This window comes from Pterocles gutturalis, unplaced genomic scaffold (assembly GCF_000699245.1).
Source record: "Pterocles gutturalis isolate BGI_N339 unplaced genomic scaffold, ASM69924v1 scaffold49317, whole genome shotgun sequence".
Lineage (NCBI taxonomy): Eukaryota > Metazoa > Chordata > Aves > Pterocliformes > Pteroclidae > Pterocles > Pterocles gutturalis.
Genome location: NW_010114640.1, coordinates 5,454 through 26,835, shown reverse-complemented (window position 1 = coordinate 26,835; position 21,382 = coordinate 5,454). Strand labels below are relative to the sequence as shown.

The 21,382-nt window shown below is 38.1% G+C and overlaps 2 protein-coding genes across 3 annotated transcripts; one reads left to right on the top strand and one right to left on the bottom strand.

Moving 5' to 3' along the window:
- Positions 1-379: 379 nt before the first annotated feature.
- On the top strand, positions 380-4,031 carry ANKRD40 (ankyrin repeat domain 40; the record flags this gene model as incomplete). The annotated part of the gene is made up of 4 exons (XM_010074884.1): positions 380-528; positions 2,027-2,512; positions 3,013-3,188; positions 3,891-4,031. Coding segments are annotated over 4 exons (952 nt in total), but the record flags the coding sequence as incomplete, so codon positions are not given.
- Positions 4,032-7,748: 3,717 nt separating this feature from the next.
- LUC7L3 (LUC7-like 3 (S. cerevisiae)) lies at positions 7,749-20,388 on the bottom strand. 2 transcript variants are annotated; one of them, XM_010074882.1, is made up of 12 exons: positions 20,328-20,388; positions 19,275-19,314; positions 18,900-19,044; positions 17,549-17,623; positions 17,356-17,460; positions 16,161-16,322; positions 15,422-15,705; positions 14,781-14,941; positions 9,758-9,898; positions 9,547-9,652; positions 9,063-9,128; positions 7,755-8,204 (listed from the first exon to the last, which is right to left on the bottom strand). In XM_010074882.1, exons 3-11 carry the CDS (start codon positions 19,020-19,022, stop codon positions 9,104-9,106), a joined length of 1,182 nt encoding a protein of 393 aa, XP_010073184.1. In that variant the 5' UTR covers positions 19,023-19,044; positions 19,275-19,314; positions 20,328-20,388; the 3' UTR covers positions 7,755-8,204; positions 9,063-9,103. The 2 variants fall into 2 exon arrangements, with proteins under 2 accessions (XP_010073185.1, XP_010073184.1); XM_010074883.1 differs by having other exon boundaries at positions 7,749-9,128.
- Between the last annotated feature and the right edge of the window lie 994 nt (positions 20,389-21,382).

Below are 21,382 nucleotides of genomic sequence, written 5' to 3'. Positions count from 1 at the left end.
GAGAGCGGCGCTGGGGATGCAGCTCGTCTTGGTTTCGCTGTTGAGAGAAAAGGAAAGGCTCATCTCGGGAGGCTTGGAGATTTGCTGGTAAAGAGGCTGATGGAAAGGGAGGGGCTGCCCGCCTTCCACCTGTCCCTGGTTGCTCCAGGAGCTCTGCTGAGGCTGCTCCTGTGCACCAGGGACAGCAGCAGTCACTGTCATGCTGGTAGCCAGGCAAAGGAGGTGCCTGTCCTGCAGAACTTCCATAGATCCGTAACTTTTAAAAAGTGACGCGATGAAGGAAACTTTATTCCCAGTTGTTTTCACTCTACAGGTGAATTAGGCGGGTGAGGAGGAGCTGGGGCGATGGATCTGAACCTCTCTGCTTGCTTCCCCACAGGACCTGTTTGCACTGGGCCTGTAAGCGGAACCACGCTGCCGTCGTGTCCTGCCTGCTGGCTGCGGGCGCCGATAGGCAGATTCTCACCGCGAACGGAGAGCTGCCTGCAGAGCTAACGTCGAAACCAGACATCCGGAAGATTTTGGGAGGTACCGTTCCCATCTTAACAGTCGTCTGTTTATTATCGGAGGGGGTAGATTGCAAAACTTTGACTAGGACTATGGAATCTCACTAGATAGCTCGGATTTGTAACTGTAATTCGTGCTCAGGCAAGTAGACTTGGGGATTGCAGGTAGGATGGCCTTTTGTTCCGAGCTGTGTTATCAAGAGGTTGAAAGGTGTACTTCGGGAAATGTGCTGCTGCAGTCCTGTTTGCTCTCATCAAGCAGAAGCGAGCGTGCAGGCTGCAAGTGGAGGCTTTCACAGTTGTACAATTTGACTGTTGTCTGACCATAAGAAATCTTACAAATCCACTGAAAACAAACCGCAGCATTTCAGAAGTTAGGCCTTCTGAGCATTTTGTTGTACTGTGACTTGCATCACAGTATGATTATTGCCCCATAATTCTGTCATCTTACACTTTTCATATGCACAGCAAACCTAGTTAGATGTATGTGACACTCCTGAACGCTGCCAGTGCCTGTTTCCATCAGCATCTAGGTACTGTGCTTCAGATTAAAATGTTCAAATGCTTCACCTTTGGAAATGTTATCCTATCTTCTGTTAATTGCACTTAAATTGCTCTCTACAATGACATGCTCTTACATCAACACTGCATGGTTATCTTAAATGAAGTTGCAGCTAAATCATGACTAAGGTTACAACAGTCTCAACTGCAGGAATAATGGCATACTCTTTGCATGAGCACTTTTTTTTTCTTTCGGACAAGGTGCTCAGCTCTTGGACTTAGTCCATGGCAAATGACTTGCGTTCTGTTTTTAAGATCTAAACTGTCAAGTGTGTGTGAACGAACGCTGCTCATAGTTACTTTATTTTTCTGTCTGTTAAGCTTTCACGTGTTTCCTGGGCAACAAACACACAACACTTATTTTCTCCTAAATGGTCTGTTCTGGGAGTGTAGTGCTGTTGAGCAGATCTTTCTGAACGGTTTTGACATTAGTATTAATGTCCCATAATCCTCAGTCAGGCAAGAATGTAATTTCCTGCAGTACTTTTCAGCAAGAGAAGAGTTGGCTTGGGTATTATATCAAATAGTCACTTACCTGAAGACATATTTGGTTTAATTTGTTGGCATGGGTCATAATAAACTATTTACAGCAGTGTTATTAAAAGCATTGTAGACTGAGATTTAGCAAAGAACTACTGGTCATACAGTTCCTTTGAAAACACTGGAATAACACTGCTAGAAATGACATATCTTTCAACGGTTCTTTTTTGCCCACTTTGCTTTTAAAAAACACAGAACACTGTAGGAATTTGTAGATTTTTCTGTCATTTTACAGCTACTTGCCTTACAGTTGTTACATGCTTATGATACATGAATGTCATGCTTTGATTACCTCAGAATGTGATGTAGTTTTAGGACACAACAGGGAAACTAACTGTATTAAAAATGAGAAAGATCTATCCAGTAATGTAGTGGCATTTTTTCTCTCTCTACCCCCCATTTTTGAACTTCATTAACAGAGGAAGAAACTGAATGTCAAGGAGTGAAGGATTTAAATTTGCCAGTTGTTGCAAACTACTTGGCAAACCCACCATTCCCGTATGCTCACACTGAAGCAAGCATTCCAGACAGCTTGGCAGAATCCCAGGATGAAAGTGCTTCCACCTCTTCTGCTTCCCAGTGTGAAACCAGTCCTTGTTCATCAGCAACTCAGGTGGAGAGCGTATGCACACCCACATCGTGCAACAGTGAAGATGATTTTCCTGCACGAGATGCTGCAGAACAGCTGCCCGCCCCGCCAGCAACTGTCGCAGCACCAAAATGGATGGAGCCTGAAGCACAGAACAGCCCCGCTTGCCCGCCGGCCTTGTCTCACAGCAGAGGGCTGTGCTCTCCGGTAGCACCCCAACAGGCTGCACCTCTGCAAACTGACAGTTCGCCTACTGGTCCCGCACCAGCGTTTCAGCCCTTTTTCTTTACTGGAACTTTCCCATATAACATGCAAGGTAATGAAGTTTCCCATCCTTTTGTTATATTCTGTGACACATTTCTGTTACTGGGTGAAAGATAAAGAATCATTCCGCTTTCAGCCTCGTGTGCAGTAGAGGCAGAGATGTTGCATTCTTTGGTCAAAAGTACCCAGAACTTGTTTTCTGCTCTGCTAAGTAAATAACTGTTATACTGTATTATAAACATGGTAATACTTTGTAAACCGATCCGTCCAAGCAACATAAAGACTCATATTTAGCAATATATTATATAGCATGAAATGCGTCTCTGGTAGTCTGCTAACAACTTGACTGTGTGACTGGATGGATCAGATTTTTAACATTGTGTATTTCTTGCTGTTGAAATGGAAGCTTCCATTACCTGCACAGTATTTCTCAGTGAGATAATAGGCATTGAATTATAAAACCTGAATGTGGAAGATACTAGTAAATACTTTAGTGTTTGGGTTGGATTTTTTTTTGAGGAAAAAAAACCTTCCAATCTTTTTTTCAATCAGAACTTGTGCTTAAGGTGAGAGTCCAGAATCTCAGAGACAACGACTTCATTGAAATTGAACTGGACAGACAAGAACTGACCTATCAAGATCTGCTCAGAGTGAGTTGCTGTGAATTGGGCGTTAATCCAGAGCAAGTGGAGAAGATCAGAAAATTACCTAATACACTAGTAAGAAAGGTAAGAATTTAAATTGGAGATTAATTTGACTTTGCAGACATCAGAGAAGGTATTTCTGTAAAAAAAAAAATCAGTAAAACATGGATAGCCTTGTGTTAAAAAACAAAAACTGACTTAAGCTTACAAATTGAAAAGGGTATTGGACTGTCCTTAAAACTTCATCTGACTTCCTTTAAAATATTCTTGTCAAAGCAGGCAGAGTATTTCAGCTCCTAAAGCGCATGAAACTATTACAGCTTGACTTTTTTTCCAGACGTATCCGAAACAGTGCATTAGTGTGCTTTTAACATAATTGCCATGTACTGCTTCACTGTTTGCTTGCCTAAAAAGAAAAAATAATACTGGGGAAAAAAAACCCACAAATTGGCATGTGAATAATTTAAAGATATGCCATTAACAAATGAACATGCTCTTCTGTTCCAAAAATACCTACTCTGGAGGGCTGTAAATGAAATGCATTTGGTCACAACTCTCAGTTAAGTGACATGCACAAACAGTCAAATCATAATGAGGTTCAAGGAGAAAAAAACACTTTTTTTTTGAGTGTACACTGGTAAGATATTTTCTTTCATTATTTATTCCTACCATTGGGTGTGACCTCCCTGGAATTCTAGTTTTTACTTCCTTTAGCTATTATTATAAAAATTCACAAAGACCAGACATGTTTAGAAGTAATGCGTACTTCTGTCTGTTCTTTAAAAGGACAAGGATGTTGCCAGACTTCAGGACTTCCAAGAGCTGGAGTTAGTGCTTGTGAAAAGCGACAGCTCTCCTTTCAGAAATGCTGCATCATCGACGGAGAGACCATGCTACAACAGTAGAGCATCAAAGCTGACTTACTGACTCTTCTAGATGTATCTAGAGTATGAAAACCTGGTAATTATAAGCTGCTGTCTTTTGAAGGCAGTGAATTAAGTTATATAACCTTAAGTTATTGTTAGGGTTACTATTTTAACTAATAGTTTATATTTTATATTTAATATCCCCTTTGCTTTTATTTTTTTACTTGATGCTGTATTCAGATAAGGGATACCTCATTTATCTACTAAAATCACATGCTTCCAATGGCTTTCAATGAAGTTTATTGGTTGTACTTGGCAACAGAGGGCAGGAAAGATTTAATTATTTATATGAAAAGTATGTTGAGTGCTCCCACTCTTTGACCAAGTAAGAGTCATAGAAAAGAGATTCAGGAAATTGTATGTGTGTATGTATGTATAGATATTTTTTATACTTCCTGATTAAGTTAAATGTTGGAGAATATTTTGCGTTCAAGGTACAGTTCTCTAAAAAGGTAGAAGTTGCAAGTCCTTAATTTCTTGCCCCTTCATAAAGACTTGCCAAGATGGGGTTAGAAATATTTAATGCTCTGAAGTGACAGGAGAAAAACTTTCACTGGGCTGAAAAAAAGTTTGTTTCCCATATGAGAATATTGTAACTTAAGTGATGGCATCCCTCCATCTCCACAAAAAAAAAATAATATGGAAGCCTCTCTTAATTAAGAAGCATTGAAGTCACAAAACAAGTTAAAGTGCCCATTCAAAAGCCCTTAGGTTTCAGGAGTTGGGGAGGGGATCACAAAGCTGTGTCCATTGATTTATTTATTTTCCTAATTCTGTGAGGAGACTATGCATTACTCACACCAAAAGCCAGTAGTGTTAAGCCAGGTGACTTCTGTATGGCCTACCCGCCCAACAGTGCTTTCAACTGAATTTTTCTGGGGAAAAAAAAACAGACACTGGTTAAGCTATAGGCTGTTTAACTTGCATTTAGGCAAGTCAGTAATGAAAAGATCCATCTGTGGTTTTCTGAATGGCAAAAGTCATTAAAACACCTTGAAGTCACTCCCTTTCAGTCCAAAGTATTTAAGGTGCAGTGTTCCTGGAATATTAGCAGCCTGAAGCTTTTCCTGTTAATGTGGCAGTCTACAAAGTTACACCTTGGGAGCTTTTGGTTTCTTTTGTACCAAAAAACTATGATAATGACCTTTGCACCAAAAACCTTAATTGGGTACTGGGGTAGGTGGAGGGGTAAGGAGTTTTTTTCTGGCCATGAGCTTTTTTTTTTTTTCCTTCCACCCTCTCTGCCAGTAGTATTGATTTTCCTTCCATGAAGCTGCATCAGAGCAGAGTTTACGCGCAGCTGATGCAGTGTTTGTTGTTGTTGATCTGGATTGTAAATGTTGACGTTCAGACCATAAATAGCACAATCAACATGTTTTGGTAGGAGCAGCATGGCTGCCTCCCTGTCCTAGCTTCCTGCAGCACAGCTGCATTATCCTTGAAGTTGCTCCTCCAAGTGAGGTTAGGAAGAGCATGCATGTCAGGAAAACACAGCAACCCCTTCTGCCAGCAGGGGTGACGCTTGACTCTGGATTCAGGATTTCACCAAGTTACTCTAGGCTTAAAATTCTTGCTTAGTACATCCAAAATAATTATCACCGTCTCCCACTTACGCTATGTCTATTTTATCACTTCAACTCCACCAACTCACCATTCTCCATCCTGGCCCTTCTTTCTCCAGGAATCAGGCTAATTAAAGCCTGAATCAACTCCTGGTAAGCTCAAAACTATGACACAGCATGAAGTAAAATTTCCTAACTACGGCTCCTGCTTTGTTTTTATTGTAGGACAGGAACAGAGTTTTTATTTTAATAATTGTGTATTTTATCTTCTCAGCATAGCTCGGAGGCTAGTTCAGATTATGTGCAATAACTGTTTGAAAAACAGTATTAGTTAAATGGCTCAAAATTAAGAGTATCTAATTTCTCTTGTTTAAGAAATCAGTGTAGAGACAGTCTCCACTAATTACTGAACATTGAGCTACAGGAGCAGCTGGTTTAAAAAAAGCTTTATCTGCTCTAGCTTCCACAATGAATAATTGTTAATGTGATAAGACTAAAACTTTAATCATGATCTACCTGTAATAATAACAGTAAGTCTATGCATTCAGAGAAATATTTTTGTATGTTTTATGCAGTTTGATAAACTCTAAGGCACACTAGTTACGTTAACTGTTTTTTGTTGGGTTTTTTTCTTTGAACAATAAACTGTTGGTATGACAACTGAAACTAAGTTTACAAAACTTACTGTTCTTCCAAGGACAACTTTTGTTTGCACTACAAACTTGTACTGAACTGTCATTGCTACTCTCACGTATATTAAAGTATCAGTTGTTTCAAGTACCTAGATCTCTTCCTTATTGTGGGGTAGGGAGGATGGTGTGTGTGGGGGTGATAGGTGGCACTGCAGCATGGATAGGACCCTCTTAGAATTCTAAAATTTGAAAAAATCACAGGCCAGTACATTTTTATCACCTAATAAAAAGTCTCAGGCTGCCAAAACTATTATGGAGAAAACATGTAGGAAGTGCTTACTTAACTGAGCTACTTGCTTTTTGCACAGCATTTCTAGAAAATCTGAGTCTATATTATCTTGGGCTCGAGCTCTGAAGATGACACTTTTCACAGATTAATCTGTTGGGGAGACGCTCCTTACAGTCAAATCTGAAGGGAGTTACAAGAAAGGCACCGTGTTTCCTGTGCTCTGAAAGATACAGAATTTTTCCTTCATCTTCAATGCTCTAGAGAGACTCACTCCACTATCAGACATTTCATGATCTGAATCCCAGCCCAATTTACTACAAGTTACCTCATTTTATTTATACCTGTGCAAAATAAGGAAAGGAAAATGCTAGTCCTGTAACAAATACATGCAATGGAACATGCACCCAGTCTCAAACCTGATACACCATATGGGTGCCTGCTTTAGGAAGCTAAAAGTCAGAGGAAAGAAACACATCTGTCTGCATGTGGTATCCCTCCTTTTAAAAAAAACCAGCACTCCCTTCCACCAGTGGGACCAACATGCAGGTCCTTCTGTAACTGCACTTCCACAAACAGACAAGGCACAAGCAAGTCACAACAGTGCTTTGTCCATGTCTGACTTCAGTTACATGTATAGTCAAGTCCTGAATACTAATACAAAGGATAATGCTTTTTAAAAATCCAAATTCTATGCCTTACAGCCAGCACTGAAGTCACTACTGCTGACCAGTACACATTGCAGTGCGTTTCCAACAGGAACTACGTTTCCTTGCACTACAGCTTCACAAGAAAGTCTCTTCCCTTCTATGTGGTGTCACGCAGACTGTGCATGTTTACCAGCTGCACACAGTTGTTAATTAACATTACAAACTGATACTACAACACAAAGATAAGGGCAGTCTGATGGCCAGTCTCGGCAGTGGCATTTTTATTATAATGTTGTAAAAGTCTAACTGCTTTATCAAGGCTTAAGGCATCCATTTTGGTGTGAGATTTCTAGAATTTCTTAACCAACTGCAGCACAAGCTGCACTTTTCAGGGGACACAGAATCCAACAGCCGTTTAACTGCTGAAAAAGTAAGCTTGAAATGAAATACTAACTGATGGCACCGAAAAACCCCAAACCCACAAAAACCACAGAATAACTAAGCATCCAAATTAATGGACTAAGCTTGAAGACAGGAGTAAATTTATTAGGAAAGAAACTTAAATGTTCAATGACAGAGACAATCAAATTTGTAACAGAAATTCAAAGATACTTTATTTCCATTTCTTGTATATCAAGAAGCTAGGAATAGCTTAGTTGTAAAAATGGGATTCATTTTAGTTCGATTCACACAAATACTAAACATTTATTCTTGTGTTTTAAAGTCCAAGAATGAAAACTTGCAATTAAACACTGAGCAAGCCATGTGTTCAGGTTATGTTGCTTTCTTATCTTAAAAAGTCTTAAAGAAAAAAAAAAAAGGATACAGGACTTATATTCTCAGTAGCATATGTGCTATTATCAACACATCTTTCTGAACTCTGGGAGGAAACACCAGTCCTGAATTAAATGTTATTAAAAAAAAAAATTCTAACTCAACTTTATATTTTTCTACGGCACTACAGCTTTCTTTCACCTCATTTTAAAGCAGATCTTCAGTTTCAGCTGTCTTCCGCTGTCTTCGCAGACTCTTCATGTAGTAGTCCTATAATGCAAAATTTTGGGAAAACAGACAATTAGACAGCATTAAGAGCATTCCGTTTACCATTCCTATATATTGGCCCAGTTGTTAGCTGTGATCTTAACTCTACAAAAATGTCAACATTGAACACAACTGGCTTTAGAAGCAATAATGTAGCATTATGGGTTTAATAATGAACATTAAGTGTTTAAGAGTTCCTAGCATAAATAATGAAAATACAGTAACAATTTCTGTTGCAAGAAGCTCATTTATCAGCTGTACTCTCCATTGTTAGTTCCTTATTTCAGGAATAGAACTAAAGACCTTCTGTAAGAGTAAGAAAGCTATGTCAAGAGTGGGGGAAAAAACCTTCAAGTTTTCCTTTTAATACAGTATTTGTATTTCCTATTGTTTAGCTGTTTCATTTCCAACAAAGAGTTTTTCAGCATACATTCTTGCCATGAACACTGTAATCATTTGGTGGCATCTGTCTTTGTATTTACATTTGCCTTAGAAGCCTGTTATCAGCCATTCCACCTCTCTGTGTATGGCTGACTGCAAATTCTCCTACACAGTAGGAAATATTAAACACATACCTCTTAAAGACTTGAATTGCATTGAAAGTAACAAGGCGATTATTATGTAGTGTTTATTGCATTTTAAACTCTTTAAAGATATCTAATTCTGGGCAGCACTGCATCCCTACATACAGTTGAAAGAAAATTCCATTCTGTTAACATCAGATTTACAGTATTCACACAATACACAAAAAGTCCTTTTCACTATCTTGAAAATCAAAAACACAACAGTAAGCTTAAAGATTACAGGCAACAGCATTCAAACATGGATGTGGGTAGAGAAAGGAGTACCTGGCATGAGTACCTGCTTAGTTTGACTGAATCCTTGATTTTTAATTTGGCTTTTCATGGGCCGCTCACAACACCAACGCTGTGTGAGGTATGGTAGTCAGCTGCAATAATTCATAAACCCTACACTTCCATCAATCCAATGCTACTGGCTCTCGAGTTACAGAACAAACTGCATTAGAATGCAAGGCAATAAAGCAAAAAAAACTAGAAACATCCTTGACAAAGAAATACTAGCAGTTTATATGAAAACAAAGTAGTCCAACATGTGCCTCAAATATTAAGTATTAAAGCAAAAGTTTCTGGTGATGTACCAACACAATATGGACTTAAATACAAAAACAGATCAACTTTTTTAAAAAAACGATAACAAAATCCCTAAAAAAATAAAAAAAGAATAATTAATTTTTCTATGGTGACTATATTACAAATATGTCCCAAAGAGGCACACTAATGGGGGCACGAGTCTGCTACAAAATAGCTGAGACAAAACAATGTACCTCAAAATGTTTTGCAGGACTACACTGTCTTTTCCTTCAGAAGGTGCTTTAGTATGTCTTCTTACTTGGCTTAGTTCCATCTTCATCTGTGCATACTTACGCTGCACTGTTAAACAGTAACAAAAAGCCCTAATCAAAGTTTGAAATAATGCACTTACCTCTGTCTGATCTGAGGTCATATCAGATCAGTTTTAATTGGACTGAGTGTCACCTTCAGATTTAATGTCTTCACTGGTCCCATTGACCTCATTCTTAGTATCACTCTCCTTCGAGTCTGTATTTGTGTCTTCACTCTGTTTTTCTCGACTACTGGACTTCATACTACTTTTTTTATCATCAGATCCCCTCTTTTCTGCCATGAAAGAAGACATTGACCATGGATTTCAAAGTAAAAACAAACATTGCACATGTGAGATATATATTGCATATAAAATGGGACAATTACTTTCTATAGCAGTAACAGTAATACTCAAAAAGTTACAGAAATAGGCTTCAGACTACCATGCTGGAATGGAGAGGGTACAAAAAAGGTCAAAGGGGACAGTACAGGGTGGGGAAAGGGGGAGAAAGGACAGACCTCCTAACAGAGGCAGCTACTCAGCTGTCTGTTGAAATTCACAAATTGGGGGTAAAGAGGCAGTCAAGAAGTTAGGCAAATGTGTAATTATGATGCATGGCTTCCTTACTTATCATGGGACTCTCTTTGTCCCCAAGTTTTAATTTATGTGTATGGCCTTCTTTGGTTTACAATTCTCATTAAATACGGTTCTTGAAAAGAGAATCAGAAAGTGTGATGGGACAATGCATCAGAGCATTATCAAATAACTCAATACTCACCAATTAAAAAAAAATTAGCAACCCCAACCAATCAAGTACTCAGGGAAACAAATAATATTAAGCATCACCAGCTTTGAAGGTGGGGGACACAGTGACAATCAAAATTAACTTCACTGTTGTCTGTACAGCATGTCACAGAAGCTGCATGCTTGTCAGCATTATTAATTTTCAATTTTATAAAAAAGACAGTCATTTATAATCCACTCATTAAAAAGGCTTGGGGAGACAGTTTGGAAGATAAATAAAAAGCGCTATTTTCCAAAAGGAACAAAGGAACAGCAAGATGGGACGGACCTCATAATTTCATCATGAATTGGAAAGCTGACTGAAGAGTTTGCTACACTGCTGAAAAACTCATCTTTTCCTCAATAATCTTCAAAGGAAGGAAGGAAGCCAGAAGTAAAAATATTTCCATGGGAAGAAAAACATTCAGTATTAGAGCTGCGTGCCTCATCTGTAAATTCAGTATTTGCAAATTTAATAAAAATATCAATTCTTTCTGTATTTTTTTCACACCATAACATTCAACCTTTGATCAGTAAAGACACTTTGTAGAGAAAAAAAAATCTGAAAAACCAACCTCTCAGATGTCATCATACAGAACAACATTCATGCTCTTTTTTTCTGATTATTCACTGCTATCCGGGCAATTAAATTAATATATATAAAATATATATCTCTCTCCCCAACACAGGAGCACACAGATCGAACACTCTGAAAAAGCTATTTTAAATAATGTTATCACCTAGACTAGCATAACACACTTTTCTATTGCAGAAGACAAAGCAGAAATTAAGCTTTAAAAGAGAACCAGCATCCCAGATTGTTTTAAAACAGACCACCAAAGGGAGGGGTAAAGCCCCCAAACAGAAATGAGGGCAACTGCCTACCAAACACTACTACTGAGGTTTCATCTGAAGCAGCAAATCCAGTGCACGGAGAAAGCACGCAGCGATCTCAAAAAGCTAAGTGAAGAACTAATAATTTTGTATCTGTCTGCCCTCGGTTTTGCAACTCCGCAGGTAGATTGCACTCTAACTAACCTTGTTAAAAAGTCTTCTTTTTGTGTCTTATAGGTATCTCCGATGCACACGTAGATCCACTGAGGAATAGTAGTCTTGTTTCCCCGCAGAGGACTAGTAGTCAGTCCAATAATCTTATCTTCTGTCCTATGTAGATATGGTAGATCTTAATAGCCCTATGGATGTGCAGTGTGCAGGGTTTTGTTCTGTCTTGTTTGTTTCTTGAATTTGGTCAGGAAGGATAATTTTGTTTAATGTTAAAAAACTACTATTAAACTGTGGTATGAAAGATGAAACTCTTCTAAAAAAATTTAATAATAAAATAGTTTTACCATAGCAAACCTCCAGTTTGCCAAGCAGAGCTGAGAAAGTGTATTCAACAAATAGTCCAATAACTGAACTTCCTTCAACTCCTGCAAGCAGTTAAGTGCCTCCACAGTATTTTCAATCAGTAAGATTTCTTTCTTTAAAAGCACATACAATTAGTCTGCTGTTGAAATTGTATTATTTCAGCTGTGATCTCTTAGGCATAATCACATAATATTGACTTTGCTTCCTGATTCAACACATGCACATTTTTCTGATTGAGTTCATGTGGACAACTGAGATAGATTTTGTGAGAACTCTTACCCAGATGTAAATGGTTTTACTGTTCAGAGAATGCAAAAATCAGTCAAACATAATACCCAGTATTACTGAGGGTTTGGGTGTTCTGACAGTATTTGCTAAGGTTCAATCACTAACATGAAAACACAATCACAAATATAATTCTTTTGATATAAATATATGAATCCAGATTAAGGAAGGTAAAGAGCCAAGTTAAAGTGGTCTGGTGGCAGGTTCCAGTATTAACCCTTCATAAAATGAAGGTACTTGCAGAAACAGATGTTTACTTTTAAAACAAACAAACAAACAAACAACCTACTTATTCCACCTACTCTGAAGTTGGTTTACTTGAACAGTAGTTGCGTTCTGCTGGTTTATATTAAGCTAATGCTCAGCTGATGTTTACGGATGGCAGGCTCCTTCCTTTAGCAAATACATCTCTGTTCTGAAACTTGAGTCCATTTTTACATATACTTTTTTCTTACAATCTTAAAGGTTGCTATATTCCACAGTATTTTAGTGGACAAGCCAGGACTTCTGAATTTTCAAAGTATGGCACTGATTTAATGTGTGACAGTAGGCAAGTCTTAGGCAACTGTGCCTTGCTTTTTCTCCTGTTAAGATTCATGTTTATAATGCAGTTTGAGATTTCAATATAAAAGGCACTACCATGGGCAGACACAGCCAGGCTTTTGCTGCTTACTTTTATAACTGGAGATCAACGGTGGATACAAAAACAATCAGAATCTGAAGCGAATATTCCCCGTGAAGCAGTAAATGTAGTAAGTCTTAACTTCTACATTACTTCTTTTTGTGCAAACAGGAAAGCAGGTAGCCAGCCACATGCTTCAGACATATGAATCTCTAAAGCTATCTATCTACTTAACTACCTACCTACAATGCCACACTGCAAACAGGATGTAATGGTGTTTACAGCTTCATCACAGAAATTCAGTGCTTGCTTGTTAAATAATATTGTTTGGGTTTTTTCCTTCCCACCCCCCCCCCCCCTTTTTTTTTTTAGTTAAAGGTTTTCCCAACAAAGGGAAAAACACAAACTTCTTCAGCATTACACTCCTGTTCTAAGGCCTATTTGTGTTTCTATAAATGTTATGATTACATAGTCCAAAAAAAGTAATTGATATTCCCAGGTGGAATTTTCATCACAGCTCAGAGCATCACCTCACTGTTCTCATTTCTGGAGGAAGAAAGTAGCAAGCAGCAAATAAAATGGCCAGCAAGGAAATCAGTCAAGTTAAAACTAAAAATATTGAGGTGCTGAAGAAAGTTCACTAGCTCCTCTATTTATGGAAGGATTAAGGAGAGAACTGAAATGCCATTAATCTCAAAACCAGACCGAATCTGAATAAATAACAACACAGTTATTTATACGCATAGATACACATAGAACACTGAATTGGACATTCTTGACTAAGTACCAGAAATCTGTTCATAAAGTAGGCAAAAAAGGCACAGTATCAGGTAGGAATAAACAAATGGACAGATATATGCTACAATACTGAATTTGAGTTTAAACACTATGCATGAGATCCACTGCCAATGAACAAGCAGCTTAAAACCACTGGCTTATAAAGGGCAAGGCAAAATTAGAGAAGAATCAATAATAAAGTGGTCCAAGGCAGTCAAGGCAAGAAAAATAACAAAAAACATTACCAACATTTTGGGAACTAACCTGCTGGATAAATATGGAAAAGTAGTGATAGGGCAAACAGGCCTACGCAACCCAGAAACATGCACATAGCACCTTTCATTCCAAAGAACCTCAAAAGTACCTTAGAAACATAACAGAATTGTTTAATCCATCACTGATGGCCAACTCTAATTATGAAGTGGAGTGGCTCTTTCAGACTGGACATTAGTCAGCACCCCAACAGAGCCAGCAGTTAGTATTACAGTCCTCCAGAAGTTTCAAAATACTTTTAAAGGAGGAAATTGAAAAATAACAGTGAATTAATATTTTTCCACAGAATGTGAATCTGTAGCGTTCTCTCCGTAACTCTTTGATCCCGTTTAAAGCTTCTGAACACCAGCCTTTGATGAAGCAGTGAGTCACCAGCATGTACTGCTACAAAAGCGTTCCAAGGACCAAGACAGATTCTCTAACTCACTACATTTAAAAAAGAAAAACAAAACAAAAGAAACGAGTGTGGGGGAAGAGCAGGAGACTGGGGAGAGGGCATGAAATTATAATTTAGAGCATTACAGAAATTCTGTAAGATTTATCTTGGACTGCATTCATAGATTAGAAAAAAACCTTACAAAGCACTGTTAAAGGAAAATAAAGGAAACATGATAGTGTAGAGAAGTAATAGATGCTACAGGTGAAAAATCAGCTACCAATCTCCCACAAAACATGTACCAGCAAAGGGTAATTACAGAACTATCTGCTAACAGTAGGAATAGAAGATATTCACTCTTATGAAAATCTGATTACAGGCTTATGTCTTTCTAAAGGTAGACAGGTCTTAAAATACACAAAAATCCTCGCACACTTGATTTGCAGACAAAGTTGTAAGCTTTTAATAACCACTGTAAAAGATAAGAAGTGGACGCTGGGGTGTACGCATGCATGCATGTGCATTAACAATAACTGGAACGAACAAAACGCTTCAAATTAGTTGAACAGCAACGTATACAGTTTATAAAAACATTTTATTTGATGTCACTCACTGAAAGACTAAGAGCTTTTCAAACTTTAGGGAAAGTTTTTTTAACTTGATACGAACTCAAGTCTTCACACAAACATACCTTTTTCTTTTGACTTTCTGTCTTGTTCTCTCTCTCTGCTTTTGCTTCTGTGCTTGTAGGATTTCCGATCCCGGCTTTTCGATCGCCTCCTGTCCCTACTGCGAGACCTATGTTTTCTTTCTGATCTATCATGACTTCTGCTTCTTCTTCGGTCACGACTCCTTAACATTCAGAGAAAATTTCAAAAATGTAAGTGTCAGCTGGCATTTTCTAACTCAGAAGATAAAACAGAATATCAGTAGCACTTTAATAAATAATACAAGACCTGGCTTCACATTGCAACATTCATTTACACAAACAGTCAACCATACAGCTTAAAAATATCCACTGCTATGAATTAACAACCAACTTAAGGAAAAAACAAAACAAGATCCTGTTCTTTGGGAACATTTGTCTACTCAGAGCTCCCTCAAAAGACCACTTTCACCATAATGGTGTCATCTACTTCCAAAAATGGAGAGAAAACACTGAACATGCATCAAAAACTGTTCATCCTTAAAACCAATCAAGTATAGCTTCACTGTTCTTATGTCTAAGTGAAGACAACAAATCAGTGATGTGACCCAGGCTGGCAGATTAAGTCCCTGCAAGATTTTTACATTTTGGAAAGTTACATGAAAATACTTAAGACACACACATACCTGCTTCGCCTTCTTTCTCTGCTTCTTGATCTTTTGTGGTCTCGTGAACGGCTGCATCTCCTGTCAGATGTTCTGCTTGAATGTCTGCTCCGTGAACGACTCCTTTTACGTCTCTCTCTATCACGAGCCCTCTCTTTTTCCTTTTCTTCTTCTTCACGTCGTCTCTTCCTTTCCCGCTCTTCTCTTTCCCGTTCCCTCTCTTTCTCTCTCTCTTCTCGTTCTTGTTTCTCTTTTTTTAACCTTTCATCACGGTCAGGTTCTTCTGTTCTTTTTCGTAACTTTTCCTTAAAAGAGTTCACAGAAAGAAATGAAGATCACTCAAATCATTCAATATAACTTAGCGTATATATTCTGAGGATGTAGAAGTTTAAGCTTTCAAAATATTTCAGGGGTTTTTTTCCAAACAAAAGACAACCTACATAGAAGCACTTTCTAAAATCCCTGAAATGGAAATCCTTTGTCTTGCAGAACTTGCTTGTCACTCTTACAAGAACAAAGGCCACATTACAGTTCTTTATAAATGCCACAAAAAATTCCCACCTGAATTTACATCTTTGCTTACATCTAGCATAATCACATATGCCAAAGAATGTTAGTGCAAGCACAATGCTCAATATGCAGTGGGATTCAATTATGTACCATCTTTGAAGTATTTCACCCACTTGAGAAAGTCCACCGGACTTTACCATAGGAAGCTTCGAAGCAATTTTTTATGTTCAACAACTGAAGACATGCTTACTTTCAAATCTTCTACAGTAGCTTTTATTTTGGCATAACCCATGTGCTGCTTTCCCATCAAGTGGTCATCTACCCTGGACTGTGCGTCTCCTACAATTAAAAAGGCTCCACAAACTTCACAAACTTCCATTTGCTTTTCTTGGGCTGCAAAGCTCTCAATTGTCTGCAAAAGAAAAATATTCAATAAACCAAAAGAAAAATTCTAGCCAGAAGCCAGTGAAGAGGTTCAGAACTTTACTGTTACTGTTGTAAAATCCTAGGCACTAGTGAAAGCTGAAAATCCTAACTGCATGTTTTGTCTTCAGAGCACTGCACCTACTAGGATGAACAGGGCAAAACTACGCTACATATACCCATTTCATGTAAGCCACAAGGGAAGAGTCAACTCGAAAACGCACAAAACAAACCTTATTCCTCACTGCAAAGGATTAAGGTGTACACACACATATCTGCAGCTTCCTTGCAATCTCAGGATTAAGGAAAATAAAAATCAGTTTTCTCTTAAGATGATTTCTTTGGCATCAACTGTAACATCTGGAGCTGCAGAATAACCATGTATGTCTCAAGCAATGAAAAGGTTAGAATATCCCATGAAGAAATACAAAAAGGAATGCTGGGCTTCTATTTAAAAGGATGGTGGCGAAATTAATTCACTGTTTCAAAAGACAGCAAGAAATACACTGCAATTCCAATATAAACCCAAGTGATTATTGCTGTGCAATATTCATGAATCATATAGTATAGACACAAACACTACTGCTGCAACACTTGATGACTTAACTTGCTACTTAACACATTACCTTTGGATTCTGTAGCTCTCCAAGTCAGACAGATACCTGTCTCTAGTCTCTGCCCTAACACAACGGCTTTCTGTAACAGCCCGAATGGTAATTCAGTGAAATAATATCGCAGAGGCTACTCAGCAAAGTTCAACTGGGACCTGAACTACAGTAAGATTCAAGCTTATCTCCAGGACTGCTGTGTAAATAATTTCGTAATTTGCATGCATGAAACCTGCTCTCAAGGTAGCATGCTAAATCAACACACTGGATTAACACATTTAAATGTCATGTTATTGTCTAATAAACTCTGCACAGAACTTGCATGCCTTCAGTGTAAGGACAAGGTTACTAAAAAAGTACTGTTGTACCTAATTTTTGAAGTAAGTCTGACAGAACTACAAAGACATTACTTACGGAAGTTGTAGACCTCAGCAATTCTCTCTCTTCCTTTAACTGTTCAACCAGTTTCATCATTCCTTGTGCTTCTTCCACCTTCCCTTCTGAACCTAATTCTTCGATCTAAAGGATAACAAAAAAGTTCAACTATAATTTTTAATCAAGTAACAAAAGTATGAGAACTCTCTTATAGGGGGTTAAAAAAGCTCACCTGTTGTAGAAGTACATCAATTTTGTCAGTTAACACCTGAATCTTCTCTTCATTTTTACCGGTAGGTCCCGCTCCCTGACAAACAGGATAAGTGAGGGTTTTTTTGTTTTGTTTTAGTCAAAATAACTTTAAAACACGACTGTCTACTCATATTCCAGAGGCACTTCAGGAACAACCTCCACCTGCCTCTTCTCCCATTAAGACCTAGTAATAGTAGTCTAGTCTAAAATCAAACACTCCTCAACACAGCTTACTCCACTCTTGCTGAGCGAAGCAAGTTCCAGTCACACTCATTCCTTCTAAATCAACAAAAACATTCAAGGCCCTGGACCATAAAAGGTAAGACATCTGAATTCAAAGTCCTAAATTTAAACTCTGAAACTGCCACGCAGCTATTACGTATCTTTGCAGACACTTAAGTATGACTTAGAAGTTCCATGGGTTCTGAAATTTAACTTCTAAGCATAAATGCAAAAAGAATCTCACTTAATCCAAAATATACTTTTCAGTAATGTAAGCTGCCAGCACAGACTTACATCTGCTTCCCTTACAACCTTTGCTCTACTCCACAGCCAGTAAGCTCTCTTGACTGAAGATACTCTCCACAGCTCCTCCTGAAGCAACTGGACCTTGCACAGAACAACTAATTGGGGCAGCAAAAAGGAGCAAGGCTACCCTGGCAGACACGAAACTCCCAGAGCACAGGCCAGTCACTGCTCCAAATCAATCAGGGAAGAAAAAAAACAAATGGGGGAAGCATGTAAATTTTTTCTCCCAGTCACTTTAAGCCTTTCATTAACAGCTGTCCAGTATGCAGCTTGGAACTGAGAAAATCGCACAGGAGTAAGTATTTCTCCAACTTTCGTGACTCCATCACTGCATGCCAATGGTGGTGCTGAAGCAGACAGAGGCTACTGCCTACAGGTGGCAGCTGACAGGGGGATTTAGCTCCATCAGCTGCTGAAAGACCCAGCACTTGCCTATTCCAGTAATATCACTATGATATAGCTTACCAGTGGAGGGAAGGAGGAATACGCAACTAAGGGAGAGAGGGTAAACTGAGGTTAACAGGGTAAAGACAACACTTGCCAGGATTAATGTGCCGGGGCACAGAACAGATACCGATTCTGAGGAAAGAGAGATGAGGAGAAGAGGGAGGGACTCTTGCTGACTGTGGAGCCACTTGGCTTGTTCATTAGGGCTAGATGCAATCTGCTGGCTAACAGATGAAGAGACTTATCTAATGGAAATCTTCTGGAAAACAATATATTTCACCCAAAGAGATAAAATAAAGAGAACATGATCACACTATCTAGAGGAAAAATTGCCTCAATGATTCCTCCAGACTCACCCCAGAAGACTGTTGATTCTGTGACAGTGCCAAACGAGCATGGCCTCTTCGAATCCTGCGTTCTACCTCTGCAAGCAAGCTTTGTAAGTAGCGTAAGAAGTCTCTTTCATAGCCCACTTTCATAAAACGAGAGCTCTTTTCATACCTGGTAAAATATTTTAAAAATCAAAGCTTACTTCACTCCATAATATATGAAAAGTAAATAACAAAACTTGCAATGTTATAAATTATTGCTCAAGCTAAGACAATATTATACATTTAAATAAATGTTTATGTAAATTAAAAAGCAGTTATTTCTTATGGTTGGGTTCCTTTTAAAAAATTCAAGCATATGAGAAACACTATTTGCATTAACATATCAACAAACATACTTACTGTTTACGCAGATTTTCATCATGAATTTTTTCACAAGGACCTAAAAAGACCACACAAAAATTTAAGCTTGCATTCTTGAATGCTGTGTTCACACTCCATCAGCATTTGTTTGTTCACCAGGATAGAACAGAGCTATAAACACTTTGCAGGGAGTTTTATGCCTGCCTTTCTGCTTCCTTTGCTTGGAGTTTGAAAGACACATTAAAGAAAAATAATGTTCGTATGGTTTAGTAAGTATAAAACCAAAGGAGATTCTGAACGACATATGAAGTCTTCATATAAAATAGAATCTCCAGATCAAGTTCTACATCAGTAAAACTACACAAACAAAACACCTGGGGACCTTAAACAAAAATAACAACAAAAAAACCCCAGGAATGAAGGGTAATTTCAGCAAGCACTAAGTTCCAGACAGTGTTCTTTGTAATAAAGAACTGTCTATTTAAAGTGTTGATCTTCAGAGTAAAATTAGGAGGTATGTGGCCCGAGCTCATGAAGGCAGTCACGTTAAAATTCCCCACCTTCCCCAGCCTATCAAACTCTTCAATGAACTTGGAAATCAATGCTAAGACAAGAAGACTGTTTTTCCTAGTTACTGTCTCCAAACTGCATCTTGTCTCATACCATCGCTTGAAAGTTACTAGTAATTTAGAGATGGCCTTCAGTAATAACTATTACAGTAAATGAATCTCTAAGGTAAAGAAGCTCAAAAATGTATACTCACACAAAAATAAGTTAAAACCCTGTCCAGGTAGAATAAACCAAACTCCTTCAGGAGGAGAAAACCACCCCACACCCAATTATTTAGCTTACACTATAAGAAAAAAAAAAAACCACACACACAAAAAAACCAACTAAGGTTTTTCACTTAGAGGAAGAAGGATCTGGAATAAGTATTGCTCTTAACACACTGTATCATTGGCAGTCCTTAAAAAAAAAGAGCCTATATTCAAGTGTTTTGACAGAGCACTAAACAATTAAAATGTGGTCTGCAAACCACAATCAATTGTGATTGCATACAAGTGAATAAAATAACAACACTTATAGACTTACCTAAATCAGAACGGGTATTTGTAAATAATTCAGCTGGGCAAAAGCCACAAAGGTAGTATTTACAAACCTGACAGAGGAAAAAAAAAGAAACAGGCATAATTTTTTTCCTCATGAATTGGCAATTTTAGGTATTCACTTCTATTTGCTAAAGTACAGTAAAATACAGGTAAAAGCCCTCTTTGTACACTGCAAAATTTCTTAAAATTTTACACACGTACATCCTCTTTGTGTGACTTTGTAGCAGTAAGTGCTACAAGGTGTATCGTACGACAAAACACCAAAAATCTTACTTTCCATTGCATTAATGGATTTTCCTAATTTTACTGCTAGATATTTAAGATTACAGGAAAGCATCACCTATTTGTAAGTATAATATAGAATTTTATATTTCCAAAGGAATTAACTCAGATTGGACTATTAAAAAAATTACTTTCAAATTCCTTAGCTGTGAAAGCCTTCAAAGGGTGAGAATGTCTGCCATGGAAGCACGAAAGCAAGTTCCTCTCAGCTTGTTCATAACAACTTTGTGTTCAGCCTCTAAGCCTCTCTGCCTTGCAGAATAGGAGCCATCAGGATTCAAACACAAGATACAGCCTCAAGGATTCTCATGTCAATCAAAAGAATTACGAACACACAGGATAACTATCCAAAAGCTTCCCCATTCTGATGCTTTTAGAAGTCCCCACTTTAAGAACGATACGCAAAGAGACATTGCGTACCTCTGAAGGCAGACACAGAAGACATTCATTTTAACCTGGTTTCCTGCCAACTAAAGAAGGGTTTGTTTTGTTTCCCCATAGCCTATTTTTTTTAACATCAGCAAGTCAGGATCTTTTTTGATAACAGAAAAATACCACCAGGAGCTTAGAAAAAACCCAAGCTGCTAGTCTAGCCAGTAAGTACTTAACATATAACAGGATAAAACCAGCTTTTGTTACAAAGATTATTTAGTCTCACCCATGAGCTAGCTTAGCTACTCAAGTTGGCCAGTTCCTGAAGTTCATACACAGAAATGTCTCCTGTCTATCCACTAGAACAGCCAAAAAGATAAAATC